We start from the raw sequence: 19,616 nt of genomic DNA on the forward strand, positions 1-19,616 counted from the left end.
AAATCTAAGGTGATGTATACATAAAGGTTTAACCGAGTTGAGAGTATAAAAAGAGGCTTTTAAAGTTAAATATAAAAAAGGGAGTAGCAGAGTGCGACTTCACATACTCGAACCGGAACTCTATTACATCATTATGTAAAAAATATATCATGCTGTTTGTTTTTCTTTTTCTTATAATGGTTCAGTTTTGATTTAATTTAATTTGAACGTTTTGGTTAACTGGTTCTGCGCCAAAAACGAGTATACTCGTTATTGCCCGCCAATCTAATAACGCCAACAACGAGTTTACTCGTTTTTATGATCGTTATTTCCTTTATTCGCTATTGGCATTCATAATTCATCCAGGAAGGCTCCGGGAGCCAGCTGGACCCTGTCTGATATTTCAACGCCTCAATACCGCCACCTGGTGGATTTCGGGCGAGTTGCACTCCACTCTAAACCGGATGTGGCGCTCTGTGCATCGGGGAAAATCCTCCGGCAGAGATATCTTGTTATGTTGATCAAGACAAACACTCAAGTGCATTTGATCGCTTTCGAGACGCAAGAATCAATATGCTTTCGGCCTTTTATTGCGTCATACAAACGGAAAATGGATCTAGCAGATCGACATCAAATAATTGGAATTTATTTTTCTCCAGACGCATCGGCCACAGGTAAGAGGAATTTAACGTTAATTCCAGCTCGATTGTCCATTTATTTCATTGCAATCCATCTGCTCAACGTATGATGTCGTACTAAGGAAAGCCGTTACTGACAATCATAAACGACCCCCCCCCCCCCTTTCCTTCACGCATGATGGAGCATAATGTACACCGAGCATATGCATTTGAATTTTTAACATAGGAACGAAACGCCATCAATTATGTGTCGAGGCCTATAACTCGCATTCTAGGAATGACTGCTATACACTCCAAAAACATACTTATATTCACGACGGTACTAACACGACAATGTATGAATGGAAAAATATAACGTTCCCACATCCGGAACGATAGATACCCGATGTTGAATTGGCCATAGTAATGTCGATATAGCTATAATATTTAAAAAGTTATAGCCCTGCAAAGAAGGTGAGTGACTCCATAGGCTTACAGCACTGGCAGAGAGTGGTATAAGATGGGCAAACTGCGTGGCACAGAATGTGTTAATTTGGAGAACAAGAAATGCCAGATGATGTCTTCAGATTAATTGCATTTGTGACGTCTTGATGGAGAAAGAGGTGGAGCTGTCGGACTTAAAGCTAGACTCTGTAATGCTGTCAAACGGTGACCTCTCTAGGCAAAAGAGCCCTCCCTGGTATCGCAGTTTGTTTACATTTTTAGTTTTGGTCTGACATGTGGGTTGGAGTTTAGTAACGTATAGTGTGAGTTTCTCCAGACCTCTCTTGGCAGAGCCAGAGGTGTGGCCAGCAGTAGCGACCCCTCTGAACTCTCTTCTCTCTTTCTCGCTCTTTCTCTGCTCTCTTTCTGCTCTCTTCTATCTGCCCTCTCTTCCTCTTCTCTCTCTCTGCTCTCTTCTCTTCTCTCCTCTTCTCACTCTCTTCTGACTCTTCTCTCTCTTCTCTCCTCTCTTTTCTCTCTGCTCTCTCTTCTCTCTTCTCTCTCTCTTCTCTCTCCTCACTCTTCTCTCGTCTCTCTCTCCTATCTCTGCTCTCTTCTCTCTCAGCTCTCTCAGACGCTGACCCTCACACCAGTCCTCACTGCTAAGACACTACCTCTGGTGCTCAAAGCTGCTGCCACGCCCACCCTGGCCGCCTCTGTCCTACCCCAGCGCCCCACCGCCGTCGCTATGGTTACCACCGCCATCACCAAGCCAGACTCTCAGAGCGCCCCCATCAACCTGCAGGTGGCCAGCAAGTTGACCAACGTTCCAAGTTCGGAGCCCGTCCGACTGCTGTCCAAGAACGCCATGGTGGTAAGCACCGCCGCCGCACCCGTCGTCATGACGACGTCTCGTTTGTCTGTCACCTTAAAGGAGAACTACGCCCAATTTCAGAATGCGTACGTGTTCTTTTGCATGGCTGTCTCCACTGTCGGAGAGTGAATGGGTGAGTGTGAGGCATAAGTTGTAAAGTGTTTTGGATTAAAGTGCTATATAAATGTAGTCCATCCAGAAACCTGAGTGCTAAAACTCAAGGTTATGATGTCATCAGGTACAAAGTGTGAAGATGCTCCATATGCTGTGCATTTGGAAGGATGTTCTAGACCAGCGGTTCTCAAACTACGGGTCGCGACCCAAAGTGGAGTCGTGGGTAGGTGACAGTGGGGTCGCGCATTGGCATGTAATTCTTTTTTTAATCAATATTATTTTTATGTTCTGGCAACATATTTTGGCTAAATATGCCTCGTTTTATAAATGTGTATTGATAACATAGTGCTGTAATAAAATGTTCTAATAAATATCCATGATCAAGTTCAACCATCCTAAATAAAATGGGGTTGTGGTATAAAAAAGTTTGAGAACCCCTGTTCTAGACGACAAACGTTCCGAGTATACAGGTCCATGTTCCGTTTCGGAACCGAGAAACGGAAAACTAAAACGTTCTGCTGGACCACGTCAGTCTCCCGTGCGTCGTCTATGGAGCAGCTTGATGACATCACAAGTTTGAGTCTTGCTCTCCTGGTTTCTGGATCTGGGAGAGAGTAGACTTTCCTGCCGTAGAAGTAAAGCGTTAGAATTCTTCATGTGTGTGATCATCCCCTTTACCTCTAGTTTTGACCTTCTGGAAGAATGTGCCTAAAAATGTATAGTAGCAATCGGAGCCTTGTTTATGAATGTCAATTAATCATTTTTGCATAGACGTCACAATCTTTTTAGTGCAGTGTGGGTTTGCGAGTGTGTTTTTTTAGTTTTAGTCATGCGCTGTAAAGCACCGTGGTCTTGATTACAAGTTTTTTTTTCTCTTGTTGGACATGAGAGAGAAGGCTGTGGTGTGTGTGGTGGCCAGTTTAGCACCAGTCCTTCAGTCTAGATGCCCCCCGTCAAAACTACAAAGTACATGGAATAATAATCACTATCTTCAAAACAAAAATCTAGAGATGCAGTATTTGTCTCAGTTCCAGTAGAGATGCAGTATTCATGTCCCTGTTCCAGTAGAGATGCAGTATTCATGTCCCTGTTCCAGTAGAGATGCAGTATTCCTGCTGTCCTGTTTCACTAGAGATGCCGTATTCCTGCTGTCCTGTGTCACTAGAGATGCAGTATTCCTGCTGTCCTGTTCCAGTAGAGATGCAGTATTCCTGCTGTCCTGTGTCACTAGATATGCAGTATTCCTGCTGTCCTGTGTCACTAGAGATGCAGTATTCCTGCTGTCCTGTGTCACTAGAGATGCAGTATTCCTGCTGTCCTGTGTCACTAGAGATGCAGTATTCCTGCTGTCCTGTGTCACTAGAGATGCAGTATTCCTGCTGTCCTCTTCCAGTAGAGATGCAGTATTCCTGCTGTCCTCTTCCAGTAGAGATGCAGTATTTGCTGTGGTTTTGTCTCAGGTGCAGGCCACCACCACCACCACCTCCTCCTCTGCCCAGCCTATCAAAGTTCCTCAGTTTGTCCCTCCTCCTAGACTGACGCCTCGACCCACCTTTCAACCACAGGTGCGTCCCTGTAAGACCCGCCCACCCCCCACCCCCTCTTCCTCTAACCCCTTAACCCCCCCCCCCCCTCAACCAATCACTGTGTGTGGCACCCCCACGTGAGGAGATGTTGCCTGGTCTCCAGCAGAGGGCGGCGTATTACATTAAAAAAATAAAATAAACACCCACTGCTTCAGCTCTTGTCCCCAGCCTGGCTCCATTATGGCTCTAAAACATATTGTTTGCTCTCCTGCTGTATTTTCTACTCATATATTTTCCTCTTGTTGTGTTTTTTTTTTTTTTTGCTTTCCAGTTGATTTGTGGGTATTTCTGTGTCGTTGAGACCCTGGCTGGTGTAATGAGTGTTGTGTGTGTGTGTGTGTGTGTGTGTGTGTGTATGTGTGTGTTCCCTCTGTTCTGCAGCTTCTTGTACAGTATGTGTTGTGTTCCTGGCTGTCTGTGTGAAAGTGTGTTTTTAACCCTTGGTGTAACTGACTGCTGGTACGTTGTAATTGCCCTTCTGCACCCTGAACCTCTTCCTGACACCCTGCTCAACACCGTGCTCAACATTCACTTCCTATGGGAATGCCGCTCATTTTAAGAACTTGCATATGTTCCACCTGTGCCCCAGGACAGTTCAGTCAGTATGTTCCACCTGTGCCCCCAGGACAGTTCAGTCAGTATGTTCTTCCTGTGCCCCAGGACAGTTCAGTCGGTATGTTCTTCCTGTGCCGCAGGACAGTTCAGTCAGTATGTTCTTCCTGTGCCCCAGGACAGTTCAGTCAATATGTTCCACGATCCTGTGCCCCAGGACAGTTCAGTCAGTATGTTCTTCCTGTGCCCCAGGACAGTTCAGTCAGTATGTTCTTCCTGTGCCCCAGGCCAGTTCAGTCAGTATGTTCTTCCTGTGCCCCAGGACAGTTCAGTCAGTATGTTCTTCCTGTGCCCCAGGACAGTTCAGTCAGTATGTTCTTCCTGTGCCCCAGGACAGTTCAGTCAGTATGTTCTTCCTGTGCCCCAGGACAGTTCACTCGGTATGTTCTTCCTGTGCCCCAGGACGGTTCAGTCAGTATGTTCCACCTGTGCCCCAGGACAGTTCAGTCAATATGTTCCACCTGTGCCCCAGGACAGTTCAGTCAGTATGTTCTTCCTGTGCCCCAGGACAGTTCAGTCAGTATGTTCTTCCTGTGCCCCCAGGACAGTTCAGTCAATATGTTCCACCTGTGCCCCTGGACAGTTCAGTCAGTATGTTCTTCCTGTGCCCCAGGCCAGGACAGTTCAGTCAGTATGTTCTTCCTGTGCCGTTCTTTAGTCTGCACGTTCCACAATGTGTTTGAAATAAAGACCATCTGGCAGGTCTGCACGTTCCACAACATGTGCAAAAGTGCCCCTATGTGGTGGTGAATAATAGCCAGTAGCACCAAGCCATACTGATTGAAGTGCATAGTCATTAATTGAGAGTATTTTCTATTTATTTAAAAATATAATAATAAATAAAAGGTCACTGTTCCTCTTTTAAAGTGTGTGAGTTTGTGTGTACTTACCCAACCTCTCAAACAAAACCTACGCCAAGCGTTCTGAGCAGACGACTTGGTTGTATTGTTACTATGCAAGTCAGTTTGTTGGAGGTTTAACAGAGAAGCCGTGCTTCGGGCATCACTGGCAGATCCACTAGAGACTAGAGTGACTCGAGTCTTCACTGACACACTCTGTCCTCACTCGTCCACACACCTCAGGTCCGGCCCAAACCCGCCACCCCCAACAACAACGTGGCCATCGCCCCGGCGCCTCCCCCGCCCATGATGGCCGCGCCCCAGCTGCTGCAGCGGCCCCTGATGCTGACCACCAAGCTGGCGTCCTCCCTGTCCTCCTCCGCCGGGCCCATCCACCAGGTCCGCATAGTCAACGGCCAGCCCTGCGTCGTTCCCCCCGCCCGGTCCCAGCAGCAGCAGCAGCCCCCCCCAACGGGCATCGTCATCGCCCCGGTCTCCGCCCGCCTCGCCGCTCCCCCCGCAGCCGCGCCACACACCCCCAACGCCACGCAGCCGCACCAGGGCAGCGGCGTGGCCTCAGACGCCAAAGTCAGGATCATGGTAAAGCAATTCATTCTCTTCCTGGGGAGTCAGGATCATGGTAAAGCATTTAATTCTCTTCCTGGGGAGTCAGGATCATGGTAAAGCATTTCATTCTCTTCCTGGGGAGTCAGGATCATGGTAAAGCATTTCATTCTCTTCCTGGGGAGTCAGGATCATGGTAAAGCATTTCATTCTCTTCCTGGGGAGTCAGGATCATGGTAAAGCATTTCATTCTCTTCCTGGGGAGTCAGGATCATGGTAAAGCATTTCATTCTCTTCCTGGGGAGTCAGGATCATGGTAAAGCATTTCATTCTCTTCCTGGGGAGTCAGGATCATGGTAAACAGGGTTCGTACGGGTGCTGGAAATCCTTGAAAATGCTTGTATTTCAATGTACTGTTTTCAAGGTTTTAAATGTGCTTGAATTGTGTATAAAGTGCTGGAAAGTTATTGAAATTGTAATTGCACTTTATACTTTCATAATAAATCGCTATCTGACTGAATAGTTTGGTTTTTAGACAAAGAAATAAAATAAGTCGGAGCGACTCGAGCGAGCCTATTTTGCGTTCGCCTTTCACGCAAAATTAAATGTGGCTGGGCTCTACCCGTAGTTTTTTTTTTTTTTTTTTTTACCTGTGCCATCTGAGAACAGCGTGCGACCAACATGCCGGGAGGCTGTCGTTTTAATGAGCTCTGGCTTGGAGATATAAAATATAAGTCATGGTTAAAAAGAGGAGAACATCTCAGAGTAGCCGTGTGCAAAATATGCAGAAAGGACTTGCAGATCTTTACCATGGGGGCGAGTGCACTTTCGAGCCACATAAAATGTGAGGATGTTATTAACGTGTCTTGGCCTGGCTCGCCAGGTACTACTAAGTTTGAGACTACAAGACTCCACACCTGTCTCCGTAAATGTTCGTTATAAAAATACCACTTCAATAATCTAAATAGTCAAGTAACAGGCAGAATACACTATTGGAATTACAAACTCGTGTTTACCGGACTGTTTTTCACTGCAGTGTTTTGAAATAGGCAGCATGTAGCCTAGAGCAGTGGTTCTCAACTGGTCTAGCCTCGGGACCCAACATTTTCCTTAGTCATTAAGTCGCGACCCAAATTTTTGAACCACTATGATTTATTTCACAAAATAAATTGTGCAGTAATACGCAATCTTTCATGCACTGTTAAAAACATGAAATAAACACAAAAAAGTGCAACTAGGGATAAAAACCCAATGAAATAAAATAATAATAAATAATATATGCTTCTTAGCAGATTTCTTAGCTTAACATAACAGACCTAAGTTTGAGGGAACTAATGGGATAACTGGGGTTGCAACAAAAGTGCAACTAGGGCTAAAAACCCAATGAAATAAAATAATAATAATAAATAATTATGCTTCTTAGCAGACTTCTTAGCTTAACATAACAGACCTACAGTAAGTTTGGGTGAACTAATGGGATAACTGGGGTTGCAACAAAAGTGCAACTAAGGCTAAAAAACACAATGAAATAAAATAATAATAATAAATAATATATCCTTCTTAGCAGACTTCTTAGCTTAACATCCCAGGGAACTAATGGGATAACTGGGGATGTTGTTTGCTCCTGGTCTGGGGTGATGGTAGACAAAGCAACTCTGAGGTCATGCTCAATGTCCAATCTGTTCCTCTGCTTTGTCTTCAGCTGGACCAGAGCTGAGAAGCCACTTGCACAAAGCTAGGTAGTGAAAAAAACGAATTATATATAAAAACATTTTTTTTTACTTATTTATTTATTTTACACACACATCCGCGACCCACCAGTTGAGAAACACTGGCCTAGAGGATGAATTTTTTTCGCGATACCCGCGGGTCCTGCGCGATTCCCACGGGATGGGAGTCGAATTCACTTTGAATCACGTGATTGGGCAGGACCGGGAGTAAACGTCAACGGGAGCAGAAGGGAGTGGGAACTATGACAACAAAATCAACGGGATTCGGGCGGGAGTGGGATCAGTCTCTGTGGGAGTGGGAGGGAGTGGGATTTTTTTGAAACTCTCACTCGGGATTGGGATGGGATTATTTCTGTGGGAGTGGGAAGGAGCGGGAGTCGAAATCCACTCGCATGTCAGCCTCTATATGTAGCCTAGCTTAACGTTAGGCGAATCAACGTTAGCTAATTTCCTTTCATGTATTTCAAAACACGAAAACTGTGTATTGAAATGGTATTTTATTTTTATAACGGAACATTTACGGAGACTGGTGTGGAACTGGTGTGGAGCAGTTGTAGTCTGGAACGCAGTAACGTACTGTATATATGTGTATGTCATAAATGTTATGATGAATTGAAAATGGGGGACCCTGATGTAAACAAGACTAAAGTATTTCTCTGGTCTGCATCCCCTTAACAATTGTGTGTATTGAGCCGTACTGTATTGTACCCATTCTGCAATCTGTTAACGTTTTCAATCAATCAATCAAACGTGATGAGCCAGGCCAATTTTAGCATGTTTATTTATGGAATATGCAATCTAACAGCTAACGTGAACTTTACAGTAAATTACATGGATAATAATGTTTATGTTTATTGTTTATTGTTATTTGCACTTACAAACATACATTCTGGAATAAAATAAGTAAAAGAAGAACAGTTAAAATGTGCAGGAAAGGTAATAATGTTAAGGTAGTTAGTTCATTCCTGTAGGTACTAGGCCATCATTAGGCTCTAAAATTCATAGGCAGTAGCCTATAAATGAAAATGAAATATAAATGTATAATATAATGATCCATTTTGATTAGATGTCAACATTAAACAATAAACACTCTTAAAATTAAGTGCAACCAGTGAGATTAAATGAATAAAACACTTATAACATGTTGCTCCTTTTTATTTAGGGAAGAAGCATCAAATTCTGATGAAAGCACGACTAAATCCAGGTTCTGCATTAGTGGATTATTTCCAGCAGACAAGCAATGCATCAAGCAGCACAGCTACATCCACATCAACAATCAGCAGTGTAGTAAGAGCCAATACAGTGGAAGCAGCCAGTGGAGTAGCTTGCAGTGGAGTTGCCCCTCTACCATCCACAGGCTCATCCAAGAACTATTTTATTTGTGTTGTTCGATGCAGTTTTTTCTCAAGGAGATATGTTTTGCTTTTGTATACATTTTGTATACATTACATACATACATAAGGCTCCAGGAGCTGATTGACTGCCTACCTCAAAGTCTGTTCTCTTATTTTGCAAATTTTCAGTAAATATTTGATTGAAATTGAAGTTTTATCTGGTGATTATTTGAGTGATTGTTTACCTACAGGAATGAACTAACTACCTTAACATTATTATCCATGTAATTTACTGTAAAGTTCACGTTAGCTGTTAGATTGCATATTCCATAAATTAACATGCTAAAATTGGCCTGGCTCGTCACGTTTGATTGATTGATTGAAAACTTCATTAACAGATTGCAGAATGGGTACAATACAGTACGGCTCAAATACACACAATTGTTAAGGGGATGCAGACCAGAGCAATACTTTCGTCTTGTTTACATCAGGGTCCCCCATGTTCAATTCATTATGCCATTTATAACATACACGACATACAGATATACAGTACGTTACTGCATAACACATGGGCTCAGCCAGGTTATATATGATGCCAAGTCTACATAATTTTGGTTGTTTATAGCACAATAACATCTGATTTAATGTGATGGAAGAAGTGAAATAATCATTTTGAGTAAATATTTAATTTACCACAGCCGCATAAGATGCTGGAAAATCTTGAAAATGCATCTTGAAAATGCTAAGTGCTTGCATTTTGCCTTGGAAAAGGTGTACAAACCCTGGGTAAAGCATTTCATTCTCTTCCTGGGGAGTCAGGATCATGGTAAAGCATTTCATTCTCTTCCTGGGGAGTCAGGACCATGGTAAAGCATTTCATTCTCTTCCTGGGGAGTCAGGATCATGGTAAAGCATTCCTTCTCTTCCTGGAGAGACTGCTTCTGGTGGGTCTTATGACTGAGATTGATTATCATTAAGGCCTGTCCCCGACTAAGGATTTGTATAGTCGGCTTTTCTTCTTTTTTTTTATCCACCTTTTCTCCTCCATTTAATTTTTTTTCTCCCATCCCAATTTAGCCATGCCAATTCTCCCCTCCTCGGTCTTGATCGTTGCTCGCATGTGCCCCCCACTGGCCGGTCGTAGGGAGGATAGAAGCCAATCACATGTCCCCTCCGATACATGTGGAGGCAGCCAGTCACATCTTTTCACCTGCCAGCGCGGACTCTCATTGGCGAGGAGTAACGTGTAGGAGGCTCACACTGCCCCCGCCATTTTCCTGTCTGCTGTGCAGGCGCCCTGACCGACCTGTAGGAGTCGCTGTTTACAATGTCCAGATTACCACCCATCGACTTCCCTCCTGCTAACTCTGCCAATTGAGTTAGTATGACGGCTGGCCCAAGCCGGAGGCAACGCTGACAGCCGGATTCGATACCGGTGTCTCTTGCGTTGGTGACAAGCGCAATGTCCGCTGCGCCACCAGCCGCCCTGTATAATCGACTTTGATTGGCCAAAATGTGCAGATAGTCAACCCCCCCCCCCCCCCCCTACATTCGGGGGGGAATGCAAAAAAATATATTATATATATATATTAGGGCTGACCTTCGAAGCTTTTTTTGGCAATCAAAGCTTCGGGGCTGAGCTTCGATTTTAATTTAAAGCTTCGGGGGGGATTTTTTTTAAATTTTTTTATATTATTATTTTTTATTTTTTATTTTAAGCAAGCTATCTGGCTGCAAGCTAGCCTATCTTAGCACAAATTAATTAATAATGATAAGGACTACTAGCTTAAAACTCCAGGAGAGGTGCTTTTGGCCAACAGCTAGGCTAGCTGGTTCGTATCCGCTTTCATTCATTTGTGCTATGCTAGCTAGGCTGACTCGACTATTCATGCTCACCCAGTCGACTACAGAGTGATAACATGTGTTTAAATGTATTATCATGTGCCTTCAGCACGTTCATCTCTTCCTGAACCTTCTAGACTGAAACCATTCCTCTATAACTATGACTTGCCAGCTGTAGGAATTCTCCTTATTTTTTATATATTTTTTTTACGTTTGTGTTCTTCTCCTCTTCCTCCTCGTGCTCCAGACTGTTAAAGCCCAGGCAGCGGCAGACCAGAAGGCGTTACTTAGCATCACCTCCACGCCTCCGCAGCCCCGGCCCAAGCGAGAGGACAACCCACAGGTACGACCGGAGCTGCCGCTGTTCTCTCTCTAACCCTCTGAAGCAGAGGGTCGTCGCCCATGCGACACTAGACTAGACAACATTAAATGTTTTTTGGAACCGGTTGTGATAATGACTTGCTTTAAATTGTATCTGAATCTAAATTGAAAGTGTATCTCTCCGTTGGATCGATACGGACCATTAGCCTAGCTTGAAACTCCATGAGAGGTGTTTTTGGCCAACACCTAGGTAGGGATGGGAATTGATAGGATTTTATCGATACGATTCCATTATCGATTCTGCTTATCGATTCGATTCTTTATCGATTCCCTTATCGATACCTGATCAATTTATAATTTAAATAAATAAATTGGAAATGCAACAGAACTACATTTAGTCATTTAGCTGACGCTTTTATCCAAAGCGACTTACAAGTTCTGTACGACAAGCCATCAGGAAGGGCACAACTATCAGCTGAGCAACAATGTTCATCAAAGTGTTGAGTGCTACAGTGTAGGTTAGTTTATTAGGACAAGTGCATGACAGTACGGTTAGTTAGGGTTAGATATTTTTTTTTTTTTATTCAGATAATGGTTGAAGAAGTGCGTCTTTAGTCGACGGCGAAAGATTGGACGTGATTCGGCTGTCCTAACTGGGGTGGGTAGTTCATTCCACCATTGTGGGGCAAGGACTGAGAATAGGCGACTTCTCTTTGATGACCCTCCCGGAGCTCGGATAGGAGTAGGTCTGAGGCGGCCAGAAGATGCAGAGCGTCGGGGTCTAAGCTGGTTAGAATAACAACATGCAACTTGACATTTCTGATTGTCATTTATTGTTGAGCCCCCATGTCAGAAAAATACAAACACTGTAAAAAATAAAACATTAACTATAGCCTACACTTAAATAAAATAATGTATTTGAGATTCTCTTAAAATGTATTTATTTTTTTATTCTTAAACGAATTTAATCTATTGAATAACAGGTTGTTATTCCTCTGACTTCTGTCTCTCACTCACACTCTCTCTCTCACACACACACACACACACACACACACACAGAGAGAGAGAGAGAGCTCCCTCCCCGGGCCCCTGTCCTTTAAAGTATTGGCTTGTGTTGCTACACGGACACATTTGTATGTTGCACCATGGTACTTCCTGTCTGACGGACTCAGAGTAGACTAGTAGAGACTTAGTAAACAAACAATCCGGCTCTTATTATATGTGAACTAAAGAGTACAAGGTTTACACAACAGTCCCCACCCGCTGTTTTATTGTATTTGTACCTGTACTATCCGCTGTCAGCTGTTTATCTCTCTTTGTGAGCTTGATTAAATAGCGTTAGCTCACGTTAGCTAGCGATAGCTCCGCGGCTAATTTTAGCTCACCCTAAACTAAATCAATGACTGTTCTAAAGCATTCAAGTAGTTTTCACTGCACATAGAAGTAGCCAAACAGCGGGAGCATTTCGGGAGCATAATACCAAAACCCAGGCAATTTCGAGCCCTTAAGGAATCAAATAGAGTCTGCCATGGCTACATGCTAACGTAACGTTATTGCGCAACTGTAGGCAGCGATAAGGGAATCGAAAGTCACAGGAGCCACACGGTTCCAGGCATCGGCCAATTAGGAACCGGTTCCCAACGGGAAATAATAATGTCAATAATAATAGTAATAATGATAACGTTGTTACTGTGTTTTTTTCCCCCCACAGAAACTTGCCTTCATGGTCTCCCTTGGCCTGGTCACACACGACCATTTGGAGGGTAAGTGTGGTCTGATTGCATGGCAGTGTTCTGCTTTGATCAGCGATGCTGTTGTGGAAGTCATGCTGAGGTTCCCATACTGACGTACTCTCTGTCTTGGCCCGCAGAGATTCAGAGCAGGAGGCAGGAGCGGAAGCGACGAACAACGGCAAACCCTGTTTACAGCGGAGCAGTGTTTGAGCCTGAGGTATGAGATCTGAACCTGGTCTTAAAGCCTGAGGTACGAGGTCTGAACCTGGTCGTAAAGCCTGAGGTACGAGGTCTGAATCTGGTCTTAAAGCCTGAGGTACAAGGTCTGCACCTGGTCTTAAAGCCTGAGGTACGAGGTCTGAACCTGGTCTTAAAGCCTGAGGTACGAGGTCTGAACCTGGTCTTAAAGCCTGAGGTACGAGGTCTGAACCTGGTCTTAAAGTCTGAGGTACGAGGTCTGCACCTGGTCTTAAAGCCTGAGGTACGAGGTCTGAACCTGGTCGTAAAGCCTGAGGTACGAGGTCTGAACCTGGTCTTAAAGCCTGAGGTACGAGGTCTGAACCTGGTCTTAAAGTCTGAGGTACGAGGTCTGCACCTGGTCTTAAAGTTTGAGGTACAAGGTCTGAACCTCATCTTAAAGCTTCATTTAGTACATGATTTTGACCATTTAAAATAAATGCAGTGTAGATTCTACTGTGACAACTCGCTCAGGGTTCAGAATGGACTCATGTCTCTCCTACAGAGCTGCCTCTTTGCCTGTACACCACACAGCCTGAAACACACTCCTACACAGAGCTGCCTCTACGCCTGTACCAGCGTTTCCGTTAGCCGGTAATTACCGGTATTTGACTGGCAAAATCTGTTGAAGTCCGACATATTTAATCTCTCCGGTCATAATGTCCGGTGAAAATAATTCCCTCTAAACACAATTAGATTATTTGAATTGTATTAAAATAGGCTAAAATTATATAGCCTATGCGATGAACGAAACAATCTCACCAAGCAGCCGGTCTAATAATGACATCCTGCTGTCAGCGCGAGCTGGCTGCTGATATATTTACGTGAAGCATGGCTTGGCAGGGTGCAGTACTCCAATTCAGCCATTGGCAATTCAGCTGTTGGGTGGGGGCGCTGCTGACACCACTGCTCTGCTCTGCCTGCTCCAAGTGCTCCATGCTTCACGTAAATATATCAGCAGCCAGCTCGCGCTGACACAGCGGTGCCAAATTTCTCAGTTCTTCGCTTGATATAATTAATACAAATGTCCAATATAACGGAATTAGTTAGCTCATAAAAATGTGATTATAACAGACTGCTGTTTATTAAGGTCGGGCAGACTGCCCACCGACACCTCAAGTCGGCAGCAGCAGCACGAAGTCTCGAGGGACTTATTTTATTTGGAATATATTAATGACTGATACGCAAAAGTAGCCTAGTTTTAAGTTAAAATATTATAAATGCCTTGATGATGTCATTCTTTATATAGGTCTATCAATTGTTTTTAAGCTCAATAAACTCTGACCGGAATTTATCCCATTTGTCCGGTAGATTGAAATCTACCGGACACTCAGACCTGCAAAAAAAAATTCTAACGGAAACCCTGGCCTGTACATCACACAGCCTGAAACACACTCCTACACAGAGCTGCCTCTACGCCTGTACATCACACAGCCTGAAACACACTCCTACACAGAGCTGCCTGTACGCTACACAGCCTGAAACACACTCCTACACAGAGCTGCCTGTACATCACACAGCCTGAAACACACTCCTACACAGAGCTGCCTCTACGCCTGTACGTCACACAGCCTGAAACACACTCCTACACAGAGCTGCCTCTACGCCTGTACGTCACACAGCCTGAAACACACTCCTGCACAGAGCTGCCTCTACGCTACACAGCCTGAAACACACTCCTACACAGAGCTGCCTCTACGCCTGTACGCCACACAGCCTGCGAAACAGCTCTGCCTTATTTCTGTAACAAACACTGACCTCTAACCAGATTAATTTGAAAGAAAATTGCATGTATACATAGCATAACAAGGAAACCAAGACCTTTATGGCTGCATTCATCGTCGTTTCCATGGACACAGTGAATAAACGAGGCTGCACAGACGCTCTGAAGTGAAATTGTTATTTGTTATTTATAAAGTAGATTAAAAGGATGGGGGGGAACAATTCATATAATATAATTTATTCAATATGTTCAGGGAAAATAATATGAATATATAAGTAGCACCGGTTAGTTTACTTCCTCTTTGGTCAGAGATGTTTGAAGTGGAGGTCGTCCAACTCTCTTGAGTAGGAGTGTGGTTCTGTGAATCAGAATTGCACAGTGTATCAGACCCATTCTCTCTCTCTCCCTCTCCCTCTCTCTGCTTTCCTGTTGCAGAGGAAGAAGAGTGCAGTGACCTACCTGAACACTCCTCTCCACCAGGGCACCAGGAAGAGAGGTCAGTATGAATCTAGAAGAGCATCATCACCTGCTCCTAATGCCCAACCATTTGACTCTGTGCTGTTCCATATATATATAATATATATATACAGTGTTTTAATCTGACATTGTTTCAAGTTCTCATTCTATGTGGAAGTGGAGAAAAGAAAAAAAGTAAAGGATTAAATTCATGCAGACCTTTTCTTTTCACTAACCTTCCCACTGGCCTCACCTCGCTTGCTTGCTTCTAGTCCTTTCTCTTCAGGACACTCTTGGGCCTTTCACACAGAGCTGGTTCCCGAACGTAATCTCGAACCGGCCGGCGCGTTCACACCGGGAATAATTGGTTCGTAACATGACGGAGGCTTTAGTTCGGCCCTCTAAGAAAACACTGAGCACCGATTTTTCATGTTCCGAAACCAATTGTTCCCGGTGTGACCACGCCGGCAGATTCGAGATTATGTTCGGGAACCGGCTCCGGCACGGTGTGAAAGGCCTATCTGTGACAGAGTTATTATTATTATTACAGCAGTGTTTTTTCCTCAATTCTTTTATTATAATTTTTTTAATGTGTCGTTCTTTTTCGATAAATACTTTATTAATTACAAAGTTTGAAATAATTTGTATCATATCTCAGAGGCGGCAGGGTGGCTCTAGTAGAACATCCTGTAACTGGAAGGTCACAGGTTTGATCCTCTTGACAGCCAATGTCCTTGAGCAAGGCACTGAACCCCTGCCTGTTTCAAGGGGCACAGCATATGGCCCTGGGCACTTCCATCTGTAGTGTGGTAGTGAAAGGGTTAACCTTCTGTAGTGTGGTAGTGAAAGGTTAATCTTCTGTAATGAGGTAGTGAAAGGGTTAACCATCTGTAGTGTGGTAGTGAAAGGGTTAACCTTCTGTAGTGAAAGGTTAACCTTATGTAGTGAGGTAGTGAAAGGTTAACCTTCTGTAGTGTGGTAGTGAAAGGTTAACCTTCTGTAGTGTGGTAGTGAAAGGGTTAACCATCTGTAGTGTGGTAGTGAAAGGGTTAACCTTCTGTAGTGTGGTAGTGAAAGGTTAATCTTCTGTAATGAGGTAGTGAAAGGGTTAACCATCTGTAGTGTGGTAGTGAAAGGGTTAACCTTCTGTATTGAGGTAGTGAAAGGTTAACCTTCTGTAGTGAGGTAGTGAAAGGTTAACCTGTAGTGTGGTAGTGAAAGGGTTAACCTTCTGTAGTGAGGTAGTGAAAGGTTAACCGTCTGTAGTGAGGTAGTGAAAGGTTAACCTGTAGTGAGGTAGTGAAAGGTTAACCGTCTGTAGTGTGGTAGTGAAAGGTTAACCTTCTGTAGTGTGATAGTGAAAGGGTTAACCTTCTGTAGTGTGGTAGTTGAAGCTTAACCTTCTGTAGTGAGGTAGTGAAAGGGTTAACCTTCTGTAGTGTGGTAGTGAAAGGGTTAACCCTCTGTAGTGAGGTAGTGAAAGGGTTAACCTTCTGTAGTGTGGTAGTAAAAGGGTTAACCTTCTGTAGTGTGGTAGTGAAAGGTTAACCTTCTGTAGTGAGGGTTAACCGTCTAATGTGGTAGTGAAAGGGTTAACCTTCTGTAGTGAGGTAGTGAAAGGGTTAATGAAGTCTGTTGTCCTCATCTTCTGCCTCGGCTGCCCCCCCCTCCCCATCGGCTCCCATCTCCACGACTCCCACCGCGCTCTCGAACCCCCGGCTTGCATGTCGCTTTGTGTCTTCTGCACTAACTCTGCTCTCTGTGCTCCTCCTCCTTCCTCTTTCGCCCCCTCAAACACCCCCTCCTCCCTTCAACCCCTCCCCACCCCTTTCCACGCTAGCCAATGAAGACTCTCTTTCCAAGGTATGTCGGACAGACCGTGTGTGTTGGTTGTTTTTTTATTCCCCCCCTCCATCTTTTTTTGTTTCTTTTCCTTTTCCGTCTTGTGTTGTCGTCTGTCTCATTTCACCCAGGTCGCCCACCCAAATACACCACCGTCAGCTACACCACCGTCAGCGGCGCACCGGAGCCGGGTGGCCACACCCCGATCTCCCCCTCCTCCTCCTCCTCGGGCCTCCGCTGTCTCTCTGGCTCCCCGGCCCCCCCGTCCGAGAGGCCCGACGCCGGGGGCCTCCCCCACCCCGTCTGCCCCCACACTCTCCTCCCCCTGCCCAGCCCCAGCCATGGGGACGTAAGTAGCAGAGCTATAGGGAACACACAGCCCGCAGACTGGACCCCCTCCCCCCCCTCAACCGACACCTGGGGTGCGTTAAGTAACTGAGCGGCTCACTTAACGGGTTGCTCGGTTCTGCTCACTCTGATCCGCTCGGAGCGTCGCCGAGTGCTTTCTGGACTAGGCTCGGTACACGGGAAGAAATGGATCCCACTCGGACACTCTTACTGTCAAGTCTGACGGGTCATTAAAGGCAGTCGTGCTCAGATGGAGCAACGTTAAGGGATTCCAAAAAGCACTCGGCGTTCGTGATGAGCATTCTCACCGGCAGCGTTCGTGATGAGCGTTCTCACCGGCAGCGTTCGTGATGAGCGATCTCACCGGCAGCGTTCGTGATGAGCGTTCTCAGCATCTGCGTTCGTGATGAGCGTTCTCAGCGTCTGCGTTCGTGATGAGCGTTCTCACAGTCAGCGCTCGGTTACTTAATGCACCCCTTGTTTGTTTTTAACTGAGCTCACTCTTGCCCCAACAAGCAACAGGTTTGTAACCAACCCGTCCCCCCAAATCACACTCGGAGACTTCAGTGAAGTCCTAACCGGCCCCCGGTCATTCATACCTTACACCCCCTAAAGACCACAGACCCACAGTCTTAACCGGCCCCCAGTCATTCATATCTTACACCCCCTAAAGACCACAGTCCTAACCGGCCCCCAGTCATTCATATCTTACACCCCCTAAAGACCACAGTCCTAACCGGCCCCCAGTCATTCATATCTTACACCCCCTAAAGACCACAGTCCTAACCGGCCCCCAGTCATTCATATCTTACACCCCCTAAAGACCACAGACCCACAGTCTTAACCGGCCCCCAGTCATTCATATCTTACACCCCCTAAAGACCACAGTCCTAACCGGCCCCCAGTCATTCATATCTTACACCCCCTAAAGACCACAGACCTAACCGGCCCCCAGTCATTCATATCTTACACCCCCTAAAGACCACAGTCCTAACCGGCCCCCAGTCATTCATATCTCACACCCCCTAAAGACCACAGACCTAACCGGCCCCCAGTCATTCATATCTCACACCCCCTAAAGACCACAGTCCTAACCGGCCCCCAGTCATTCATATCTTACACCCCCTAAAGACCACAGACCTAACCGGCCCCCAGTCATTCATATCTCACACCCCCTAAAGACCACAGTCCTCCTAACCGGCCCCCAGTCATTCATATCTCACACCCCCTAAAGACCACAGACCCACACATTCTGTTTGTTGTTTAATTTCCCTCCCACTGTATGGTCCATCACTCCATCTTTGTTCTTTTGGTTATCACTCAGTCTTACAAAGTGAACAGTACTCCCTCCTGTATCCCATCAGGAATGACAACGTCAGGTTAACAGAATGCCTACTAGTATTTTTTTTTTAATCTACTTTTTCTCCAAATTATTTTCTATTTTTCTCCCATCCCAATTTCATATAGCCAATTCTCCCCTCCCCTGTCTTGAACGTTGCTAGACTATGCCTCCCACTGGTCAGCTGTAGTGAGGATAGAAGCCTTGCATCACGTGTCCCCTCCGGTACACGAGGAGGCAGCCTGTCGCATCTTTTCACCAGACGGCGCGGACTCTCAGTGGCGAGGAGTAACGCGTGGGAGGCTCACGCTGCCCCCGATACTTCCTGTCTCTGCTGTACAGGCGTCACCCAACCGACCTGTAGGAGTCGCTGTCCACAACGTCCAATCCCCACCCATCGACTTTCCACCCGCTACCTCTGCCAATTGAGATAGTATGAAGACTGGCCCAAGCTGCAGGCAATGCCGACTCTGGGAGTCGAGACCGGAGTCTCTTGCATTGGTGACGAGCGCAATCTCCGCTACGCCACCCAGTCGCCCTAATGCCTACTAGTTGTGTCCTCAACGTCAGGTCAACAGAATGCCTACTAGTTCTAATCCTCAACGTCAGGTCAACAGAATGCCTACTAGTTCTAATCCTCAACGTCAGGTCAACAGAATGTCTACTAGTTCTAATCCTCAACGTCAGATCAACAGAATGCCTACTAGTTCTAATCCTCAACGTCGGGTCAACAGAATGCCTACTAGTTCTAATCCTCAACGTCAGGTCAACAGAATGTCTACTAGTTCTAATCCTCAACGCCTGATCAACAGAATGCCTACTAGTTCTAATCCTCAACGTCAGATCAACAGAATGCCTACTAGTTCTAGTCCTCAACGTCAGGTCAACAGAATGCCTACTAGTTCTAATCCTCAACGTCAGGTCAACAGAATGCCTACTAGTTCTAATCCTCAACGCCTGATCAACAGAATGCCTTCTAGGCCTCGCTCTATCCTCAACGCCAGATCAACAGAATGCCTTCTAGGCCTTGCTCTATCCTCAACGCCAGGTCAACAGAATGCCTTCTAGGCCTCGCTCTATCC

General features: G+C 45.4%; 1 protein-coding gene across 1 annotated transcript in view; it reads left to right on the forward strand.

Moving 5' to 3' along the window:
• The window catches only part of phf21ab (PHD finger protein 21Ab), a 77,441-nt gene that overhangs the window by 41,981 nt on the left and 15,844 nt on the right, over positions 1–19,616 (forward strand). Inside the window, exons 7-14 of the mRNA XM_084335106.1 lie at positions 1,666–1,914; positions 3,489–3,593; positions 5,309–5,665; positions 10,783–10,878; positions 12,568–12,619; positions 12,727–12,806; positions 14,985–15,045; positions 16,979–17,196. Of these exons, the coding sequence (XP_084191232.1) occupies positions 1,666–1,914; positions 3,489–3,593; positions 5,309–5,665; positions 10,783–10,878; positions 12,568–12,619; positions 12,727–12,806; positions 14,985–15,045; positions 16,979–17,196 (1,218 nt within the window). The remainder of the gene's footprint in view (positions 1–1,665; positions 1,915–3,488; positions 3,594–5,308; positions 5,666–10,782; positions 10,879–12,567; positions 12,620–12,726; positions 12,807–14,984; positions 15,046–16,978; positions 17,197–19,616) is intronic.

The sequence above is a fragment of the Notolepis coatsorum genome (genome assembly GCF_963971535.1).
Source record: "Notolepis coatsorum genome assembly, chromosome: 18".
NCBI classification, from domain to species: domain Eukaryota; kingdom Metazoa; phylum Chordata; class Actinopteri; order Aulopiformes; family Paralepididae; genus Notolepis; species Notolepis coatsorum.